The 21,042-nt window shown below is 36.3% G+C and overlaps 1 protein-coding gene across 1 annotated transcript in view; it reads right to left on the reverse strand.

Moving 5' to 3' along the window:
• Positions 1-21,042, reverse strand: part of SETBP1 (SET binding protein 1) — a 478,472-nt gene that overhangs the window by 27,048 nt on the left and 430,382 nt on the right. Inside the window, exon 6 of the mRNA XM_051969680.1 lies at positions 18,142-18,312. Coding sequence (XP_051825640.1) covers positions 18,142-18,312 — 171 coding nt within the window. The remainder of the gene's footprint in view (positions 1-18,141; positions 18,313-21,042) is intronic.

Consider the following 21,042-nt stretch of genomic DNA (forward strand, 5'->3'; position numbering starts at 1 on the left):
AGTAGAGAGATACCAGAGACAGAACCTGAGGAAAACCTCCCTTACTCCAGGGCAGTCCTTTATATTTTGTGGCAACTGCCATGTTGTCAGCTGTGAGAACATTCTAAAACCACCTTCTAACCTACTTGCAGTAGATCCATTTAAAGACATCTTCATTCCTGATATTTCTGATGACACCAAATGTAACCAGTGCTAAAGTGATGAAAGTGATGATAAGAAGGGAAGTTGAAGCTAAGAAGAGTATTTTCTCTTTCTCTCCCTCCTCCTTCCTTCTAACCCCTTCCTTTTTCAAACTAGCCACAGCTTGTCTTTACCCCTAAAGATCATTCTTAATGACAGTCATTACAGAGCCTTTCTGAGATACTCAAAGCCAATTCCCGTAGCACTGAGTAGGAAAGAACCCCCTCCCCCTCCAACAGCTGGGTTCAGTTTGCTAACTTCATTGAAATCAAAAAAGTTTTTTCAAAGACCTCATCATTAATTACAGGAAACCCATAGCATTGTCCCCCTTTCCCATTAACACGGTTGCTTTTGGTGGCCACTAAATTATCTCACCATCATTAAGCCAACAATTTAATTAGACTTCTGGAAATGGAAAGAGCAAGCGAGTCAAGCAAACCCTTTCATCTCAAAACTGATCATAAAATATTTGTGCCCTTTCCTTTTCAGCTGCAGAAAAGCTTGCCCTTGGAAGACATCTTTCATTCTTTCCTCTTTATAAAGGGAGCCTTGAATATTTGATATAAAATGAGTATCTTAATAGAAATCACTTCATGCACAGAATCTATTCTTTTCCTGACTTTGCCTGAGTATGGAGTCCTCATTTTAATAACAACACTTGATGATCCTACTGATGCGGGAAAGATTGCTTTCTAGATTCCCACACTCTCCTAGTTAATAATGTAAATGGCCCTTTAACTCACAAATCCTGGTCCCTTTGAATTCCAATAGAAGATCCGACCTGTTCCCAGCCCCACCCAGATATGAGCCAACTTTGGGGCTACACCCGAAACCCCCTCGAGCTAAGTCTCCTATTATAAAAAGGCCACGCTGCGAACCCCTCTTTGCAGAGATTCCAAACATGGCTACCATGTGAGGACCCTCTGTCCACTGGACCCTCTGTCCAGTGCCCTCCTTATCTCTACCTTCGCCTATACTTTAACTTTGCTTATTTAATAATAAACCTCTTTTATCAATCTAGCTCTCTGGGCCAATAAATGCTTTTATTGGGAACTCATGCCGCTACTAGACCACCTTGAGCCGAATCTGTATCCCAAACCTGCCACTAGACCTTAACCCTAATTTCATTTAGGTACCCCAAAGCTAGACCTCAACACTACTATGTGATGCCTTCCACCCAAACCTCTGGCTGAGTGGCTTCAATAGTTGTGAATGATCATATCACAAAGAAGCTGATAAAATTTATTTTGATCATTACTTCATTTTAAAGAGAGTATAAGAGAGACCCAAAGAGGTTTCCCACATAACTGATACATGTCATACAGAAAACAGACATTCTTTTCAAAAGCTTCTATGGGGAATTACTTTAGAAGGTGTTAAATCTTTCTGCTTCCCCAAACATGGATCAGGTGTTATGATACTGAGGCTGCAATTCCACCTTGGAAAGGTCTTTCATGACCACAATCAAACATCTTCAACACTCTGGGTACAGGTTGTTTCTTTTTAAAATGAAGGAATGGAACTCGACAGTGTCTAAAAGTTCTTTCCAATTCCATCATCCTGTGACTTTAAGACTAAATGGACCCTAAAGTCCTTTTCAATTCTGTTGTGATTGGTCAACTGAAATTGGTCAAATTAAGCAGAAAAACATGAAGCCTCTTCTATCTTCAGGTCTGGGCAAAATTTTAAATTCTCTACTTATTTTGTTTGCCCTATGGTAAGAACTAAGCAGAGAGCATGTGCTAAACATATTCTTGCTGAATTAATTAAAAAGATAAATAAGATGGGGTTCTTGCTCCAAAGAGATTTTTACAGTAGAGCTGTTCGGGAAAGACTAAAACATAAAACCCCATAAGAAAGCAAAACAAAGCTGGATGAAACTGCTTAGCTATATAGTTTTGACTATGACTCCTAAAAGAATTCACACATATACAGAAAGGCAATAGAATTTGAGTGTTCATTATGTATTATAAATATATATGTTATATAATGACACATATACATTTGTACACACACTTAGATATTTATTTTCAGTTCTAATTCTTTGTGACACTAATTTTGTTGTATTTTTTTTTTAAGCAAGGATATTGAAGTTTGCCATTTCCTTCTCAAGTTAATTTAACAGAGGAAGAAACTGAGAAAAACAGCATTTATTGATTTGCCCTGGGTCACACAGATAGTAAATGCCTGAAGCCAGACTTGAATTCACTAAAAGAAGTTTTTCCAGACTTCAGACCTAGCATTATATCCACAGTACCACCTACCTGTCCTCATCTACATGTATACATATACCATAACATATGAGTTGATCTTTTTAAATTGAAGATAAATGTTTCTTTGAATTAGATTTCAATTGTACCTCAATGAAATGAAAAAAAAATCTGCAATAAGTCTTGATGTGAGTGTATTTTAATACCAGTAAAACTGCTTCAAACCCCTTTACTTCAAGTACTTCATTTACTTCAGTGGACAGAGCTTGGATGAGCTCATTTAGTAGTCTTTTCAAATTCAAATCAACACTCCAGAAATGAGTTTAAAATGTATCTAATCCTTTTGCAATGACTTAGAATGTGCTCATAGACAGATGTTAAAAAAACAAAAAAACATTAAAAGTTATTTGTAAAATAAAGATTTATTTTTTTAAATGAATGCTTAAAAATAGATGGTTTCCCACTGTGTTTAACAGAAGAATTTAGACTTTTGGAAATGTATTACTGAATTCCAAGATAGCTTCCAGCTACTGCCTATCAACTGGGAAGTAAGAGGACTTATTGATATTGAAAGCTTGTTGATTTGCTCTCTTTTACTTTGGGGAACATAAGGCCTCAGGCTAGGGTGGAGGGCAGATTTGCTAGATCTAATTGTGTATGGCTATGTACAAATAAAGAGCATAAGAGAAATTACCATAGAACCATTTTGAAAGTAGTGAATTCCAATAGTTTAAATAAAGTTTTTCACTTTCAATGAAAATCTTTACCTTTACCTTTAGAGCAGAGATCTTGGAGATCTCAAGACTTAGAAAGGCTGTGAAAGATCATCTAATGGACATCATAAATTCTCTATACAGTAACAGTAACTACCAGTAACTGTTAGAAGTCATCTTGATGACTTGATGCTTGAACATCTATAGCAATCTATAGCATCTAAATATATATAGCATCTACAGCAATAAGGAACATACTATCTTATGAGGCAAACTTTTCTAGTTTTAGACATAGTTTCTAGTTTTAGACAACCAACTGTTAAGAATGTTTTAAATTATTCTGGAATTTTTCTTTCTACAATTTCTACCTATTCATTTTAGCTATGACCCCAAACATAATCCTTCTATATATTAGCATTTCAAATATTTAAAGACAGGAAAGAGGATCTCTTTAATTTTCTTTTCTTCAGGGGAAATATCCATAGTTCCTTTAACTGATATTCTATTTCAAATGACCTCATCATCCTGGTTATCCAACTCTGTATAAGCTTCAGTTTATGAATGTCCCTCCTAAAATCTGGAGCCCAGAAATGAACACAAAACTACAGATGTCCAGCAGAACTCTAATAACACTTCTTAACATTACTACTTCTATCCTAAAATATTTTCTGGAATTTGAATTCCTTTATAGAATCTTTTGCCTCTCCTTTTCAGCCAAAAGATAATTTGCCCTTGATAAAGGAAGGCTGAAGCAAAATGCTAATGCTCTTCTGAATCACAGCTCTTCTCTCTAGCAAAGATACCATTTTATGAACTGTGATTGGTCAACTGAACAGGAGGTCTAATCTATTTCATCATAAGATGGCAGGTGCTATTGCTCTCCTTGGGGTCACTGTCTGAAATAGCAGTGAGCCAAGGGAGAAGAAGATGGTGGTAGCTTATAGCAATGCATTGCTCCTAAGGTGAAATGGGAATGAATTTGCTCTTAGGTACTCCCTAAGCCACTGAGGGGCATCATCATTCATATAAATCTATATTGTTACTTTGTCTCTTCTAGGTTTTCAATGCTTTGAGCAGCTCCTCTTAGAAGTTTGAGGGCTCTCATCCTAAACACATTTCTAATTCACTGACCCAAAATCTTTTTCCATAGTTCATAATGGATATAAAATAAATTGGGATATGAATCTACCTCACTGACAGTCAACCAAAAAATACTTTCTAGAAAAAATTCAACCAATTACATAAATAACAAATATTTGTTGAGCACTTTGGTGTCTTTCAATCAGTTTGGCCATTTAGATGCTTTGTGATTAAATGGAACAATTTTTATTTTTGGTAATGGGATTCCAAATAATTATAAGAACACACACACACACACACACACACACACACACACACACACATAAGCATAGACAGACAAATACGTCTTCTTTGTTTTTAGTTCTAACATCTACTCCATGATTTTACTTCAAGTAGGACTCGGGAGATGTTTGGGCATTTAATGACAATCAATCAAGATCCTATTCCAAAATCTCACTATGATTGAGTCTAAAAGATGCCAAACATCCAGATGGAAAGTGAAAAACTCAGTCAATCATCCAGATGTTTTGTCTACCATTTTCAAATGCCTGAGCGTTTGGATGAATGAATGCAATTTTCCAATTTGTTTCCTTTTTTTTTTTTTTTTTTTTTTTTTGGCTATTTATAGAAACAGAATAAGACTTTACAGGATAGTCTGTTTCAATGGATTATTAAAATATGGCTATATTACGAGAATGTACATAAATAACATGGTCAAGTATGATTTGCCAAGGTGGAAAGTTAACTTTGATTTAGAACTTAGAATCATAAGATTTTAGAGCCATAATGAACTTTGGAGAACCCCGTTTTATAATGAGAAAACTGAGATTAAAGCAACTTTCCCAAAATAGTTAATAGAATAATTAGGGCTAGAATCCAGACCTTCTGAGCCCCATTTATATATTTGAGATAATCCAATTTTGTTTGGTTTTGAAGCCCAGGTCAATCAACTTGGGCCACTGAAAAACAGTACCTTAAATGAAGAAAAAAACAGAAACACAACTGCTAACTTGGCTCTGACATTTATTCCCTGAGTGATCTTCTGTAAAGTATTTAGCTCAGTTTTCTATGAAACAAGGAGATTGGACTTGATGACATCCAAGATCCTTCCAGATCTAAATCTATGACCATATAATACTAAATTCCCTTTCACCTCAACTCCAATTCCACAACTCTAAGGTGATAATCAAAAGTATTTTAGAAAACTCCCAAAAGGTATTTCCTCTTTTTTTTTTCCCAAAGAAGTAAATTCAAAATTAGGCAAATTAAGGTCACAGATTCTCATGTTGGATGGTACCTCAGCAGTAATCAAGTGCAATTCATACCTGAATATAATTTCGTCTAATAATATATCTGAAAAATGGTCATCCAGGCTGTCCTTGGAGGCCTTTTCTAGCAAGGGTGATCCCCATTCCCTTCTTATGTAGGCTATCTTATTTGGGGATACCTCTGATAGGACATTTTTCTTAGGACAAATTTAAATTTGCCTCTCTGCAACTTTTATCCATTACTGAGAGTTTTGTCTTTTGGTACTAAGCAAAACATGTCCAATCATTCTTCAAGTTAGCAGTCCTTCATATCCAGGATGACAGCTTTCACCTTTCTGATAAACCATTTTTCCTTCAGGTTAAACAATCCCATGTTTATTGTAGGATCATTTATATGACATGATCTAGAAGTTCATCATTGGGGTTACCTTTTCTGAATGCTCAATTTATTAATATATTTTGTGAAATAAGAACCCCAAAAAGGAATGCAATCCCCAAATGTGGTCAGAGGAAAGTATAGTGGGGTCTGGAGCTTCTAAATCTGCATATTCTATCTCTCAGTATAGCCCCAGGTAGCACTAGCTTCTACTGACAAATAATAAATGCTGAATCACTGATCTTGCTATCTACTAAGTTCTTTAGATCTTTTTCAGAACCCTATGACCATGTCTCTTCTATCTTGTACTTGTGAAATACATTTTTGAGTCAGATTATTTTACAATCATCATAATTTAATTTCACCTTATTTAATATGGCCAAATGTCTTAGTCTTCTGATATCTTTTTGAACTTCATCTAATGAGTCCCTTTTGAATTTTGTTGTCTTTGCAGATTAGACAAACATATGATCCATGCTTTGATCTAGATCACTGAGAAAAATGCTATACAGTCCAGCAGCAAGCATAGATGTGGCAATCAAGATGAGATCTATCAAGGTCATAATGAAAAAATGACTACCATTGGGGTACAGCTATTCAATAAGTTTTTGGTTCATTTAACCATATTATCATCTAGTTGTCTGCATCTTGCCTTAGAGGCAGTTAGATGATATACTGGATGAAATGCTGGGTTTGGAGTGAAGAAAATGAGTTTAAATTTGACCTCAGATTTACTATTTGTTTTGCCCTGGGCAAGTCCTTTACTCTGTCTGCTTCAGTTTTCTCACCTATATAATGGGGATAATAATACCACTAAACTTCCAAAGTTGTTGCAAACATCAAAGAAAATATGTAGTACTTTTCACTGTGCCTGGAATATAATACTTAATAAATTCTTATTATCTTTTCCTTATTGGATGAACAAAATGTATTAAAAATGAGAAAGTAGTATAGTGTAAAGTACACTGAACTATAAATATCTATAATATATAAAAAGTATATTTAGTTTTTTTATATTACTCATAAATAAAAACCCATAAATGCTTATTTTGTTCCTTCTCATAAGAACAGAAGAGAGAATGTATAATTGTGTCAAGATCTGATCCTAGGGGCAGGTAGGTGGTACAGTAGATAGAGTGGAAGTCAGGAGGACCTGAGTTCAAATTTGACCTCAGACACTTAACACTTCCTAGCTGTGTGACCCCGGGCAAGTCATTTAACCCCAATTGCTGGAGGGGAGGGGGGTAGAGGTTGAGGAGAGGGAAAGATCTCATTCCAGATTTCTTTTCTTGCCTATCTATTGCTCTTTCTACCAGCAGAACATTTATCTTCATTTAATTAACAGAATTTAAATAGTGAATCAACTAACGAATTCAATAGTGAATTAAAAATTATGAAACAAATTTTAAAAATTGAAACCCAATCAACTGAAAAATGAAAATGTAATTAACTTTATTTTTTAAATCAGAGAAAGTGATTTATAATTTCATCTTACTGATTTCTTATCCCAAAGTCAATTTTCCCTGCCTCTTTCCTCCCCGTTTAGCACAGAAAAAACATGGGGCTTTTTTTGATTTTTTTTTTTTTTTTGGTTTGGTTTTTTGGTTTCCTCAAAGATAGCTGCTTACCAGAAATGGGTTCTAGTTGAACCTAGAAAACACAATGAAAACCACTGGGTGGAATCTACTGAATAGATTGATTTTATGTTGATGTAAATACAAAATTTCTAATAATTTGAACTGTCCAAAAGTATAATGGGCTCCTATAGGTGGTGATAGAAGCAACTAAGTGTCATAGTGGATAGAGTACCAGGCCCAGAGATAGGCAGATCTGAGTTCAAACTTCAGACTGAATGTGTGACACTGTACAAGTCATTTAACCCTTTTGCCTTGGTTTTCTTATCTATAAAATGAACTGGAAAACGAAATCACAAATCATTCTAGTATCTGTCAAGAAAACCCCAAAAGGGGTTAGGAAGATTTGGATACTACTGAAATGTTTAATCTATAACAACCACAATAAGAAAACACAGATGGTAACAGATTGAAGGCTTCAGTGGTTTCAAGTGGAAGCTCAATGATTTGACCATCTATTAGGAATGTGGGTACAATGGTTTTCTCTTCATGTTTACATTGGGGTAGACAACAACTAAGGTCTTTTCCAACACCAAGACTATATGATTCTGGGTCCTTTTGTACATAAGGGTCCAATAACACCTATACACTTAGCTGAAAATAACTAAAAAGTTCCTGCTTGTCTGATGGAAAATAGAATCAAACAAGATCAGAAGAAAGGAAAACAAGTAAAGTGGGTTTGTGTATGCTGTCCAACCAAGTTCTTTATGACCATAGGACACGGGCCCTTTTCAATTCCTTTCTATTTTATTTGTTTTCATTAAATAAGTACTGATAAGTATCTACAAAGTACTTAACCCTGGTGGCTTTTAATAAAGAGATCTTTGCAAATCAAATCCCTAGTTTACTATTCCTTTAAAAGTAGAAGTTGGGGTTTGTTGAAATAAGAAAATGCAGCCTTTTACTTTTTATAATTAGAGTCTGTGTGTTGAACAGTCCTTTCTGCCATATTCTCCTTCCAATATGCTGCTCAATGGTTTTGCTATCCAGAAATGAAAAGAAATTCAGCTTTGGCTGAATCTGTAACATCCTTATGAGGAGCTCAATTTTTGTATTGCCAAACAAATGTTTGCCATACGCCTTCTGACCTTATCTTTCTCTGCTTGTATAAGATCTTTCTAAACCTAGTTCAAGTTCTACCTATTCTAAGAATTCTTGATTGTTTTAATCCTTAAGAATTATTCTGATCTTAGAATTTCTATAATATTCTGCCTTCCTATAATTATTCAGATTTATTTCCATGTCCTGTCTCAGATTACGGGCCATGTTCTATTTCCCTTATATCCCCTATCCCTCCAACAATGCCAAAATAGCAGATGAAGTCAATTTTTTCTGCATTTAATACTTTTTACAAGAAATTCTATGTAAGCCACATTCCAGTTTCTCCATCTTTCCCACCACAATCCTCCCAGAAGGGGAAGTAGCATAAATCCCACTCCATATATAGCTGATTCTTGACCTTGGTCTTTACAACCTTGAGTTGCAAAAATGATTAGACGTTGGGAAGAGGAGAAAAAAAGATGAGGTATTACATAGATATAGATATAACTGCTTAGAGGTTGTTCACTTCTCTTTAGCTCTATGTATCTTTCAATAAAGCCTATAGTAGCAAGCCAAGTATGGATATGTCCCCTTGTATTAAATAATGGTACTCTTTTGAATCAGATACTAATATAGATATGGTAAACATTCAGAAAGCTATGGACCATTTATTTAAATAATGGAAGTCACGATATTCACTAAAAGAAAATGGTAGAAAAACCAAGTTTAATAAATATGAAGAGTATGCAAAAAACATATTTTTGTCTTTCAAATGAATTTTGCAATGTGGGCTGGCTGTAATTATCTTGGTGTATTTCCATATCCTGTCTCATGAAGTAGATTGCAAGACTCTTAGGGTCAAGGACTATGTTTTATCTCTGTATTTCCAATCATGCCTTAGAATTATCAAACATACAAAAATACTTGCTACTGCTTCTGGCTACCCACCTAAACAACCCAAACTCACTAGATAAGAATTTGCCCTCCTTCATGTTACCTGTAGTCCTAATCTACATAAGCTATTTGGCAGATATAAATATAAAGCAATTATCTAGGCAGGCAGCTGTTATACAAGAGCTCTGTGAACTAGCCTTCTGACAGGATGCTTTATGCAATGATCTCAAAAGACCACTCCCTGTCAGGTATAAAAGCATAAAAAAATCAGAAATCCATGAGAAATATCATGTGGGTTCAGGACCATTCACCTCACTACTATATGTAAACAGCCCATGAAATGTTTATGGGGGAAAAAGAATAGGAACTATCTTCTCTAATGCTGACCTCAAAACTATTCCTTGACCCAGCCCTTATGGAAATCTTTCACTTAATAAATATACATTTGTTGGACATCTACAATGTGTCTAGAATTCAATATTTTGATAGAGTAGAATGCAAATCCCTGTTTTCAGGGGATATAATTAAATTGATTTCTGTGAATTTAGCACAGATTCTTGCTTCAGGTCTTCTTTTTTTCCCCCAACCAACTCTTTGCTATAAATTGATGTGGTATTCTAGTACAGTGGCCTCTAAAGCAATATTGATTATGCACCCTATTGGTGAAAAAAAAAATGAGAGAGCGATGGAAGGAGATAGAAAGAGAGAGAGACAGACAGACACACACACACACACACACACACACATACACACACACGACACAATGACAGAGACAGAGAAAGATAAAGAATACAACACACACACACACACACACATTTTCCCACTTGCAGTTGCTGTGGTAGGAATTAGTTATAACTGTCCTAAGGGATCTAAAAATCTCCTGATGAAACTTTCAACAAATCAATGGGCTTAGGGCTAATCTTAGACAATCCTGAATTCAGAAACAGAGAAAACTAACATAGCAACAGGAGATGGAGGGAACTCCCAGAAAAACAGCAAAAGGAGAATAATTAAAGTAATGTTTCCCTGAAGTAATGTCAGAATATGGGGTAGCAAGAAAACTAGAAATGCCAAGCTTTATTTCTCTCCTTCAGAAGAACTAAGTCCCAGATATTACTAATTTAGTCCATGTTGCAGGTGATATAAAATCCCTTCATTTCACAGTGGGCTTAGGAGGGGGAAGGCTAGGAGCTTGTGCATTGGTAGGAAGGGATGGAGTTAAGGATTACTGGTATGTAATAGATGAACATTATGAATAATTATGTTATAGATAACCTCCATGCCTTTCTGTCTTGGGGAGGGTAGGATGATCCTTCTTGCTGATCACATAGTTGTTGGGGTCAAGCCATGGTTGCCTTTCGATGATGCTGCAGATTCTTGGAAGCTATGACTACCTGTTTAGAACTCACTGGTCTATAGAAATATCACTATAGAATGGTAAAGACAGGTTGATTTACCTGCCAAAATGAATTAATCAGTGAGAGACTGTGGCTGAAGTGAATCACAAAATGACAACTCCCTTTCATGGTCTCCAAAATTTAATAGCTATAATTCTTACTATGGCCAGAAATAACTCATTCATTTGTTCATTCATTCATGCAACACTCATTTATAAATCTCCTACTAAGTCTATTATATTCACATCTGGGAGATAAATGTTTTAGAGGATATCAAACAACAACAAACACAAAAAACATAAGATTGGGATTCTCTCTCAAAGAACTCATAATACAACTGAAGAGGAACAGACACACACAAAAAAGTTATTTGGCAATACAATATAAGACAGTGATAAAAGAAATATTTTAAGGCAGAATATGATTAAATGTAAAAGAAATGATACAGAAAATGCATTTCATGAGTTCAGAAGATCAGTAGGTTGGTAGGAAATCAGAAGAGGTGACTGGATTTCAAATTCAGCCAAGACTTATTAAGCACTCTCTGTATATAAACTTGGAGTTTAGTCTAATAGTACTATATAATATGCAAAAGTCAACTAATTAGTAAACATTTATTAAGCACCTACTATGTGTCTGGAATTGTACTAGGAAATAGGAATGCAAATACAAGGGAATACAATACTTTTTATTGTTTTTGTTTTTCTTTTTCTCATTAGCAATTCTTACTCTCAAGAAACGTGCAGTCTAACAAAGTAACACATGATAAGTGCATAAAAGAAGTGCAAAGTGCTATATTAATTACAAGGGGCCAAGGACATTATTAATACTACCAGAATCTTGAATTATGAGGTAAGGAGAATACTATAAGCAAAAATGGTAAAGATGGACATATGGGATTCCTGCTTTGGGAACTATGAATTTAACCGATTTGATTCACATGCATGGTCCTATTAAGGGAGGAAGATGACATTGGCTTGGCAAGGTTGCTTGAGACTAGACAACAGAGGCTCTGAAAAGGCTCTGAAGGACAAGATAAAAATCTTATGTCTTATTTTGAAATTAACAGAGAATAACTGCACAACTAAAGGATATGTTCTGAATATATAAAAATTTGATGTCTCATCATGTTGTAGAGTTGACTTGGGGTTTGTAAAAGTAGCATCTAGTAACTGGATAAAGGTTAAAACATAATATCTAACCTAGCCAGATCATTTCTTGAATATTGTACACGGTACACAACATTTTAGGAAGGAAATTGACAAATTAGGAGCATCCAGAGAAGAGGAAGGGGATGGTGAAGAGCTTTGGCATCATGCTATATAAATCACATGAGGAAAAAAAAAAAGAAATTACATGGATAAGAAAATACTTATGGGGCACATGGGAGCTGATTCCAAGTGCCTGAAATGTCATCATATAGAAGATAGATGAAATTGATTTTACTTGGCCCCAGAAAACAGAACTAGGTTTACTTGGTAAAAGTTGTCAAGGGGCAAAATTTGGTCTGTTGTAAGGGGGAAAAATACCTTATAATCAGAGCTATCTTAAAATGGAATGGGCTGCTTTGACAAGTAGTAGGATCTATCTCACCACAGGATTTCAAGGAGATTGTTCACAAATAAGTTGAACAAGGAAACCTAGATTCAAAGCTGACTTCTGATTTTTACTACTTGTAGGCATCAAACATACTTAATTTTTCAAAGCATCAGTTTCTTCATTTGGAAAGCGAGAGAAATGTGTTGGATAATCTCCTGCTGCTTCAGGCTCTCAATAAGCCTCTGAGCTTTATTCCAATATTGGGATTCTCAGGTTTTGTGAAGGTTATATACCAATGTAGATCAACTTTGGTGTTCTTATCAAACTAGAAAGACTTGGAATATGTGTGGTATGACATGTTTATATGCTAAGAAAAGATGAAGTTACCTAAGAGAGGTTGAAAGACAAAACAGTTGACTACCAATTGATCAGTTATTTTGGGACCATATCAACTTATAAAAACTGTCTAATAAGACATAGAACGATTGCAATCTGCAATCATGGAGGAACATCTATATTAGGAGTTCTTAACTTTTTTTGTGTCATAGACTCCCATTTGGCAGTCTGATGAAACCTATGGATCCCTTCTCAGAATAACATATATTTCCCCCACTATTAAGTAGGGGAAGTAAAATTTTCCTATTACATATAAAGACAGTTTTCAACATTTATTTTTATAAGATTTTGAGTTTTTTTTTCTCCCTCTCTTCCTTCTCTTTCCCCTCCCCATGCAGCAAGCAATCTGATATATGTTACACAGGTACAATCATTTTAAACATATTTCCATATTAGTTATGTTGTAAAAGAAAAATCAGAATTAAACAAAAAAATTACAAGAAAGAAAGAAAAGTGAAAATAGTATGCTTTGATTTGCCTTTAGTCTCCATAATTCTTTCTCTGGATGTGGATAGCATTTTTCATCACAATTTAGAATAATATTTTTAAATGAATAATAAAATATATGATTATAAAGGAAAACAAAGATTAGTGAAAATAAAAGTGCCTCCCAACCAATTCATAGACCTGAAATCTGTCCATGTGCCATGGTTAATTAAGAATATTTGGTCTACACTAATAAAATAATGCATTTTTTAAAAGTAGTAAATTATCCTGAAATGGATCAAATCAATGGATGTACAGAAGGCCCATCACTTCTTCCCAATCTGAGTTGTTTTCTTTTGCTAGCTTTCTTTAAAAATAATTTTTGAAACCATTGGTTTTCACATTATCATAATTTGTGAATCTAACCTTATCTCTTCTCCCTAGGGAACTATCTTTTGTACCAGAGAAAGAGAATAAGATTAAGAATAGGGAGTGAAGGAGAAAGAAGAAGAAGAGAGGGGAAAGAAGAAAAAGGAAAAGGAGGAGAAGGAGAAGAAGAATTAGAATTAGAATGTAATGGGCTGAGGCTTGAGTTGATGCACTGAGGTCCCAAGCACATGAGGCTAAATAGTAATTGGACCATACTCTATTAATATATATGCTTGGAGAAAGAATGGCCCCCGCCCACTCTTTGTTCAAGTCCTGATGTGTTGTATAGGAAAAGACGATTTTGGTGGGTGGAGGAAGGGGAGTGAAAGGGAAGTGGAAAGAGAGACTGCTGGCTGGTTTCTTGACACAGCTGCTTGCTTTGCTATCACGACCGCCCTTCACCTCTGATCCCCTTTTCACCTGCAATCCCCCTTCACTTCTGCTAGCTGGCTTCCTGTCCAGCTGCCCATATTGCTATTGCAATTCTTCTTCACCTCTACTGAGAATAAAGATTGAAGATTTTTCCCTTAACCTGAATTCCTGACTGGCTGATTTTAAATATGTGGTCATCATATTTAGTGCCCTAGGGTGGGAACCAAGGACCCTACTTTCACTGAAGAAGTTTCCAGTGACCAGGAACTTAGGTGAGTATAATAAACAAACAGGGAACTTATTTTCTTAAAGACTAAACTAGTTACCTTTTTTGGCTGAAATGGTCCAGATGCTAGCTAAAGATTCTCCATCCCCGACCCCAATCCCCACACCCCCACCCAGGAGTGGTGCTATAGAAAGCCTGCTTAAGCTGATAGAAGATCAAGGGCTATTTATAACTTGGGAACAGGCAGCTACACTTCTGAGTACATTAAAACGCACCTCCCCTTGGTTCTTAGAGGAAGAGCAAATCTCTCCAGATAATTGGACATTAATTGGGCAACAGCTCTCCACATATTACAAAAAAAACAGTCCTCATTCAATTTCCATCGAGGCATTCTATTTATACAATATAATACAGTTGGCCTTAAGGAACCCTATAAGTTATAGAAAAAAGAAAAGCTTTAGGAATAGCCAAATGGGGAAGCCTAAGATAAAGGAGGAAGACAACGAACAGATTAATGACCATATCCCCACAGGGCACGGAGACTTAAGTGAGGCTCATGGGTATGGTGAATCTGAGGCAGCTTCAGCCCCACCTAAAGAGCAGGTAATTGACTCTTCTCCATCAACTCCACCCTCAGGGATGGAGGGAGGAGGGGTAGTGTGTGTGTGTGTGTGTGTGGGCAGTGACAGCACCAGCACCTCCCCCCCAACATCCAGCCACTCCTATGACTAGATTGCAAAAAGGACTAATTAAGGCCAAGGCGGAAGGGAGAGATGTATCGGAATTTCAACATCACATTTTTCCTGTAATTCAACAGTTTAATTCTTCAGGCCAAGAAAGTAGAAGATACACTCCTTTTGATATAGAAATCCTCAAAGACCTGAAAAAGGCTTGCACTCTTTATGCGGCTACATCAGCTTATGTCAAGATGTTATTACAGAATTTGGTTTTTGAAATCTTGACCCCTAAAGACTGGAAATCTATAGCAAGGGTATGCCTAGAATCTGGACAAAACTACTTATGGTTTTCTGAATATAGTGAGCTTTATAAGATACAAGCCAAACAAAATAGTCAAAATGGAGCTCATGCTGCCATCACCTGTGACCTACTAACAGGTGTAGGTTCCTATGCAGACATAGCAGTACAGATTAATTATTCCATAGCAGCATATGAGCAAATTGCTGCTAATGCTATCAAAGCGTGGGCTTCTCTCCACAATAAAGACGACAAGGGTGAGTCCTTCACAAAAATAACACAAGGGCCAAATGAACCCTTTGCTGACTTTGTGGGACATTTGCAGACAGCTATCACAAGAACTAATGGGGAAAATGCAGTAACAGACATTTTGATAAAGCAACTTGCTAAGGAAAATGCTAATGAATTTTGCAGAAGAATTATACTAGGACTGTACAAGGATGTTCCTTTAGAAGAGATCATAATGCACTGTGCCATAGTGGGTACAAATGCTTATTATACCCAAACTATGTTGAATATGGAAAGACAGGGTCCTTCTTGGCAAAGGAATTCTAGAGAAACTTGTAGATGCTTTCAGTGTGGAAAAGTTGGACATTTGAGAGCTCACTGTAGATATGAAGATAGAATGAGAAGATAAGGTGAGAGAACAAAATGCAACTGAGGCTTTCACTGGGCCTCTGAATGTAGATTGACCCAGAGAAATGAGAGGCAGGGCCCAGCTCCAAGGTATCAATCAAAAGATAGGTGGGGTATGACAGCAACTGAGGGGAGGTTACAGGCCTTTTAACACAACAGGGCAGTGTCCAGTGCAAACAGCTCCACTATCTTTAGATAATTGCCAGGTGATGTGGAGAGATCCAGAAAGTGGTAAATAGAAGGGAATTAGGTTAACTGCTTGGGGAAGAGGATTTGCTTGTATTTTTACAGGTGGAGAAGGAATCAGATGGGTGCCAATGAGCCGTATTCACCTTGTCCATTGCAGAGAGATGGAGCAGACTCTTGAAACAAAAGAGAAGACCCAAGAAATATCGGGTGGTTCTGTTGCTGATTGTGCTCACCATTGAAAGAGCGTGGCAATTATGGTGTTTGACTCATGGACATAGAAAATTGTTGAACTTCAAAACTCTCAGGAATCATTGGATTCTCTGAGACATGGTAAGATTGTTGTAGGACTTGAAAACCCTCAGGAATCATTGGATTCTCTGAGACATAAGATTGTTGTAGGATTTGAAAACCCTCAGGAATCATTGGATTCTTTGAGACATAAGACTTGAAAGCCCTCAGGAATCATTGGATTTTCTGAGAAATGATAAGACTGTTACAGGACTTCAAAATCTGCTGGAATCATTGGATTACCTAAGACTTAAAAAGACTTTTGCAGGACTTCAAAAACTTGGGGGGGATCATTGGTTCCCTGATATGTGAAGCAATGGACAATAGATTGGTTTTGGACTATCTCTTGGCTGCTGAAGAAGAAATATGTGTGACTGCTGTTTACATACTCTCCTTCTAGGACTTCTGGCAATCTTTTACAACACCATGTTGATTTATATTGTTTGTTATACCGTTACTTGCGTGTACAATTCATTTTTGTTACACCACATCAAACCTGCACTGACTGTGGAGAGGGTCATCACTAATAGCCTCTGCATTATTGCTATGTGCTTGTGTAATACCTCCCATGCTGATGGGTTTGTGCAGACCTGTTTCTAATAAGACCCTTCAGGCTAGAAACCCGCTAGCAACCCCCACTTCCCTTTGGTGCTTTTCATCTCCCTTCCTGAGATGTCAGGGAGGGTGTGATTATCTCCTTTTTAATGCTTTCACCTCCCTTCCTGAGAAGTCAGGGGGGTTGTGATAACCTCCTTTTTGGTGCTTTCACCTCCTTTTCTGAGAAGTCAGGGACGGTGTGATCACCTCCCTTGGTGGCTCTGACCTCCTGAAGAGTCAGGGATGGCATGACCACCTGTGTTCTAAAACAAAAGAAAACGGGAGATGTAATGGGCTGAGGCTTGAGTTGATGCACTGAGGTCCCAAGCACGTGAGACTAAATAGTAATTGGACCATACTCTATTAATATATATGCCATTCTTTAATGGCCCCTGCCCTCTCTTTGTGCAAGTCCTGATGTGTTGTATAGGAAATGATGATTTTGGTGGGTGGAGGCAGGGGAGTGGAAAGGGAAGTGGAAAGAGAGACTGCTGGCTGGTTTCTTGACAGAGCTGTTCGCATTGCTATCGTGACCGCCCTTCATCTCCTATCCCCTTTTCACCTGCAATCCCCCTTCACCTCTGCTAGCTGGCTTCCTGTTGCAGCTGCCCATATTGCTATAGTAATCTTTCTTCATCTCTACTGAGAATAAAGATGGAAGATTTTCCCCTTAACCTGAATTCCTGACTCCGGCTGATTTTAAATATGCAGTCATCACATTAGAAGAAGAATAAAAATTAGAAGAATTAGAATTAGGAGGAGAAAGAAGAGAAAGAAGAGGAGGAAGAAGAGAAAGAGGAGAAGGAAGAAGAGGAGGAGGAGGAAGAGGGAAAAGGGAGGAGAGAGGAAGGAAGAGGAGAAAGAGGAAAAGCAGTTTAGCAGAAATGACCAACATACTGACCAAGTCTGACGTATACAATGTTCCAAACCTCTGTAAGGACAAGGGTTGGGGGATATTAAAAAAAAAATTCTGTTTCAAATTTCGTCATTATAATTATACTTTCTAGTAAATAACAATATTTACTGGCTAGCTAGAAAGGAAAGATCATGTGTTTAGAGACAAATTATATCATATATTCTCAACTTTATAGAATATTAGACTCGAAAGAGACCCACTTAAGAGATTACCTTGCTCAATATCCTTAATTTACAGATGAGAAGACTTGAGACTCCAAGTATAAGTGATTGGATCAAGGTCACACATGAACACTCCTAGCTTGTTTTCCACAGTCTCCTCACAGACAACATGGACTGACCAGATTTTTCAGGACTCACCTGCTTCAGATGCTGCTGCTGTTGAAGCAAGGAGAGATAATACTGGCGTTGGGGCTATTGCAATACTTTCAACCGATGTTGGCTTCCTCCTGGTCAACATGGTAGATGTGGGGCCCTCATTCTTATTATTCACTGAAGTCTGATCTGCTTTTAAATGGGGACTTGTAATTCCTAGAAAATAATAACACCATAAGCAGTAGATTAATTAATAGGAACTAGAAAAGAGACAGATGTAGTAAAAAATCAAGAATTTTTGCTTGATTTTCTTTGTTATAAGGGATCACAAAGTTGATGTGGTAGAGAGGCTTTTTATCAAAAGTAAAAATGAAGTAAAGACAAAATGCATTAATAAAACAAAGAATCAAAGACTTCCAGTGTATTACAATGGATAGAATATTGTCTGTGGGATCAGAAAGACATGAATTCAAGTCCTGATTCTAATATATATCAGTTATGTAATCATGAGCAAGTCACTATACGTTTCAGTGCCCCAAGCAATTTTCTATTAAATTATGGGGAATTTCCACACCAGGGAGTTTCCTGTGCCACTGAAATCATGAGTCCAAACAAAGAAAAACGGATGTAGAAGTTGAAAATAACTTGAGGATGTCATATATAGATAAAGAAATAGATACAGTAATCTCTTTTGTGGTGTTTTAAGATTTTGGAGAAAAATCTTTTAAAATGTTAAAAGGGAAAATGAATTACTCATTTTTTTAAAACTAGGGTCTAACTCTGATGGAAAACACCTTCTCCCAAAGAGTTTATAATACATTTAAAGAGCCGATTGTCTCAGTAAAGCCAAAGAATTCTCTGCTAGCCAATGCATCTGACTTTCGGAAGAATTCTGGAGGAGGAATTGCTTAAATTGAAAGAACTAGGGAAGACTTCATATGGAAAATAGAGGTAAACAATTGAGGGATACATGAAGGACATTCTTGGCATGGGGAACAGAATGAATAACTGCATATAGATAAAAACAAGCATGATTGTTTTCAAGGGACAGCATGAGGTGACCAAAGAAAGATATATATTACAGAATAGTGCATCTTGCACATAATAAAAATTTGTTGTATTAGATTAGATTCATTCTATATGATAAAGCCAGACTATGTGGGTGCTTGACACCCAGGCAAAGGAGTCTGACCATACTTCTTTAATTAATGATAGTAACAATAGCAATCAACAATAACAGCAATAATTCTAGTATTTGTTTGTCACATATGCTTAATTCACTCAGTTCTTTTGACCTGGGATGCAGTTTGATGACAGTGGATTGGAGCATTGTGTCTAAAGTTTAAATCTAATCTCAGACACTTAGCTTTATGATTCTGAACAAGTCACTTAACCTTTATTTACCTTAATCCACTGGAGAAAGAAATGGCAAACCACTCTGGTATCTTCTCCAAGAAAACTCCATGCACAGTGTAGTCCATGGGATGATGAAGAGTTGAACACTACTGCATAACTGAACAACTTCCTAGCCCTAGGTGTAGCATTTTATCCACTGTGCCACCTAGTTACTCTAAGCACTCACTATAAAATAATGACAGAGCTGGATTTGGAGTAAACTATTGTTGTGCAGATAAGGATAATTTGGATGACTACCTGAATTCTTTTCTGTCAGGTGTTTCTGAGCTGTATGCACGGAATTACTAGCCTTCACTACCCATTGGATATTTTTTTTTCTTTTGAAGTTTTACTCAACCTTCCTCATTGGTGTTTCATCAAATATTTCCTGAAATTCCACTAAGTGGACATCATTTAAAATAGTCATCAGCATTATCTTTATCAAATACAAGGTACTTGTATTTTAAGGTGAATATCTATTTTTCTGTCAAGTGCTTTGGGTAATTAAGTAGAAAAATTTTTTGCTAGTGGACCTAGTTTTCTGCCATATGTGGTCAGAGGGCATACTGAAACCCTTCAGGTCTCACTTGACTCAACTATAGCACTCTACCAAACAATAAAATAAATTATTTAGCTATAGCTGTCTTGAAGATACCTCATAATTGGAAGTCCTAATAGGAATATGTAATCAGCTACCAATGATACAACTGGTGAAGCTGACTTCCTAATTCTAATCAAGGAAGAAGGATCACAGTCTCAGTGTAGGGAAGCACATTTGAGGACATTAAACTTATAGGTATAGTGGATAACTTTAAAAAAAACTGCATTCTAAAATTTAGACTATTGCATTTTGAAGGGGAAAGGAAAAATGAGATTTCATTAAATTATCTTAAAAAGATAATAAGGTAAAGGAAAAAGAATAAAGTCCTGAATGACAAAGGTCAGGAAATACAGAAGATCAGGCAATGGCTCAATGGACAATAAAGGCATTTAATGTATGGGTGGTTGCAACTGATGGCTATTAACTCTGATAATGAAGAGAATCTGGAGCTAATGATTAAGGTCCATTGCTTAAGTGATCTTTTAAACATCACTAACATTTGTTTTAAATGGAAGCAAGTATTTTTCCCCTCAGAATGTACTTTTTTCCATTGACTTTTAAGGTTGTATAAGAATATTGCTATCATTTGAATCTCACTGATGTGGAATTAGTGGCATTGCAGACATAGGCTCAATGTAGAATTAGATTTATCTTTACTCTCATTATGATTTGTGAAGCAAATTAAAAGTAAAAGCTATCCCAGAAGAAGAATATTTAAACTATGTAACAGAACAAATGAGTTTTTAAAGCTTCAGTAACCACTACTTTCATGCACATACCTTTGAGTCAAGTTACTTTATGTTGGTCTTTGAACCAAAACTTACAATCTCTAAAAAGAAAAGGTTAGATGAAGTATTCCCTAACATCCTCAGTAATGCAAAAACTCTAGAATCTTTATCTGCTTAAAAAAGCAGGGTTTCTACCAGACACTTTATTAAACCTATTAATTT

Source organism: Antechinus flavipes, chromosome 1 (assembly GCF_016432865.1).
Source record: "Antechinus flavipes isolate AdamAnt ecotype Samford, QLD, Australia chromosome 1, AdamAnt_v2, whole genome shotgun sequence".
Lineage (NCBI taxonomy): Eukaryota > Metazoa > Chordata > Mammalia > Dasyuromorphia > Dasyuridae > Antechinus > Antechinus flavipes.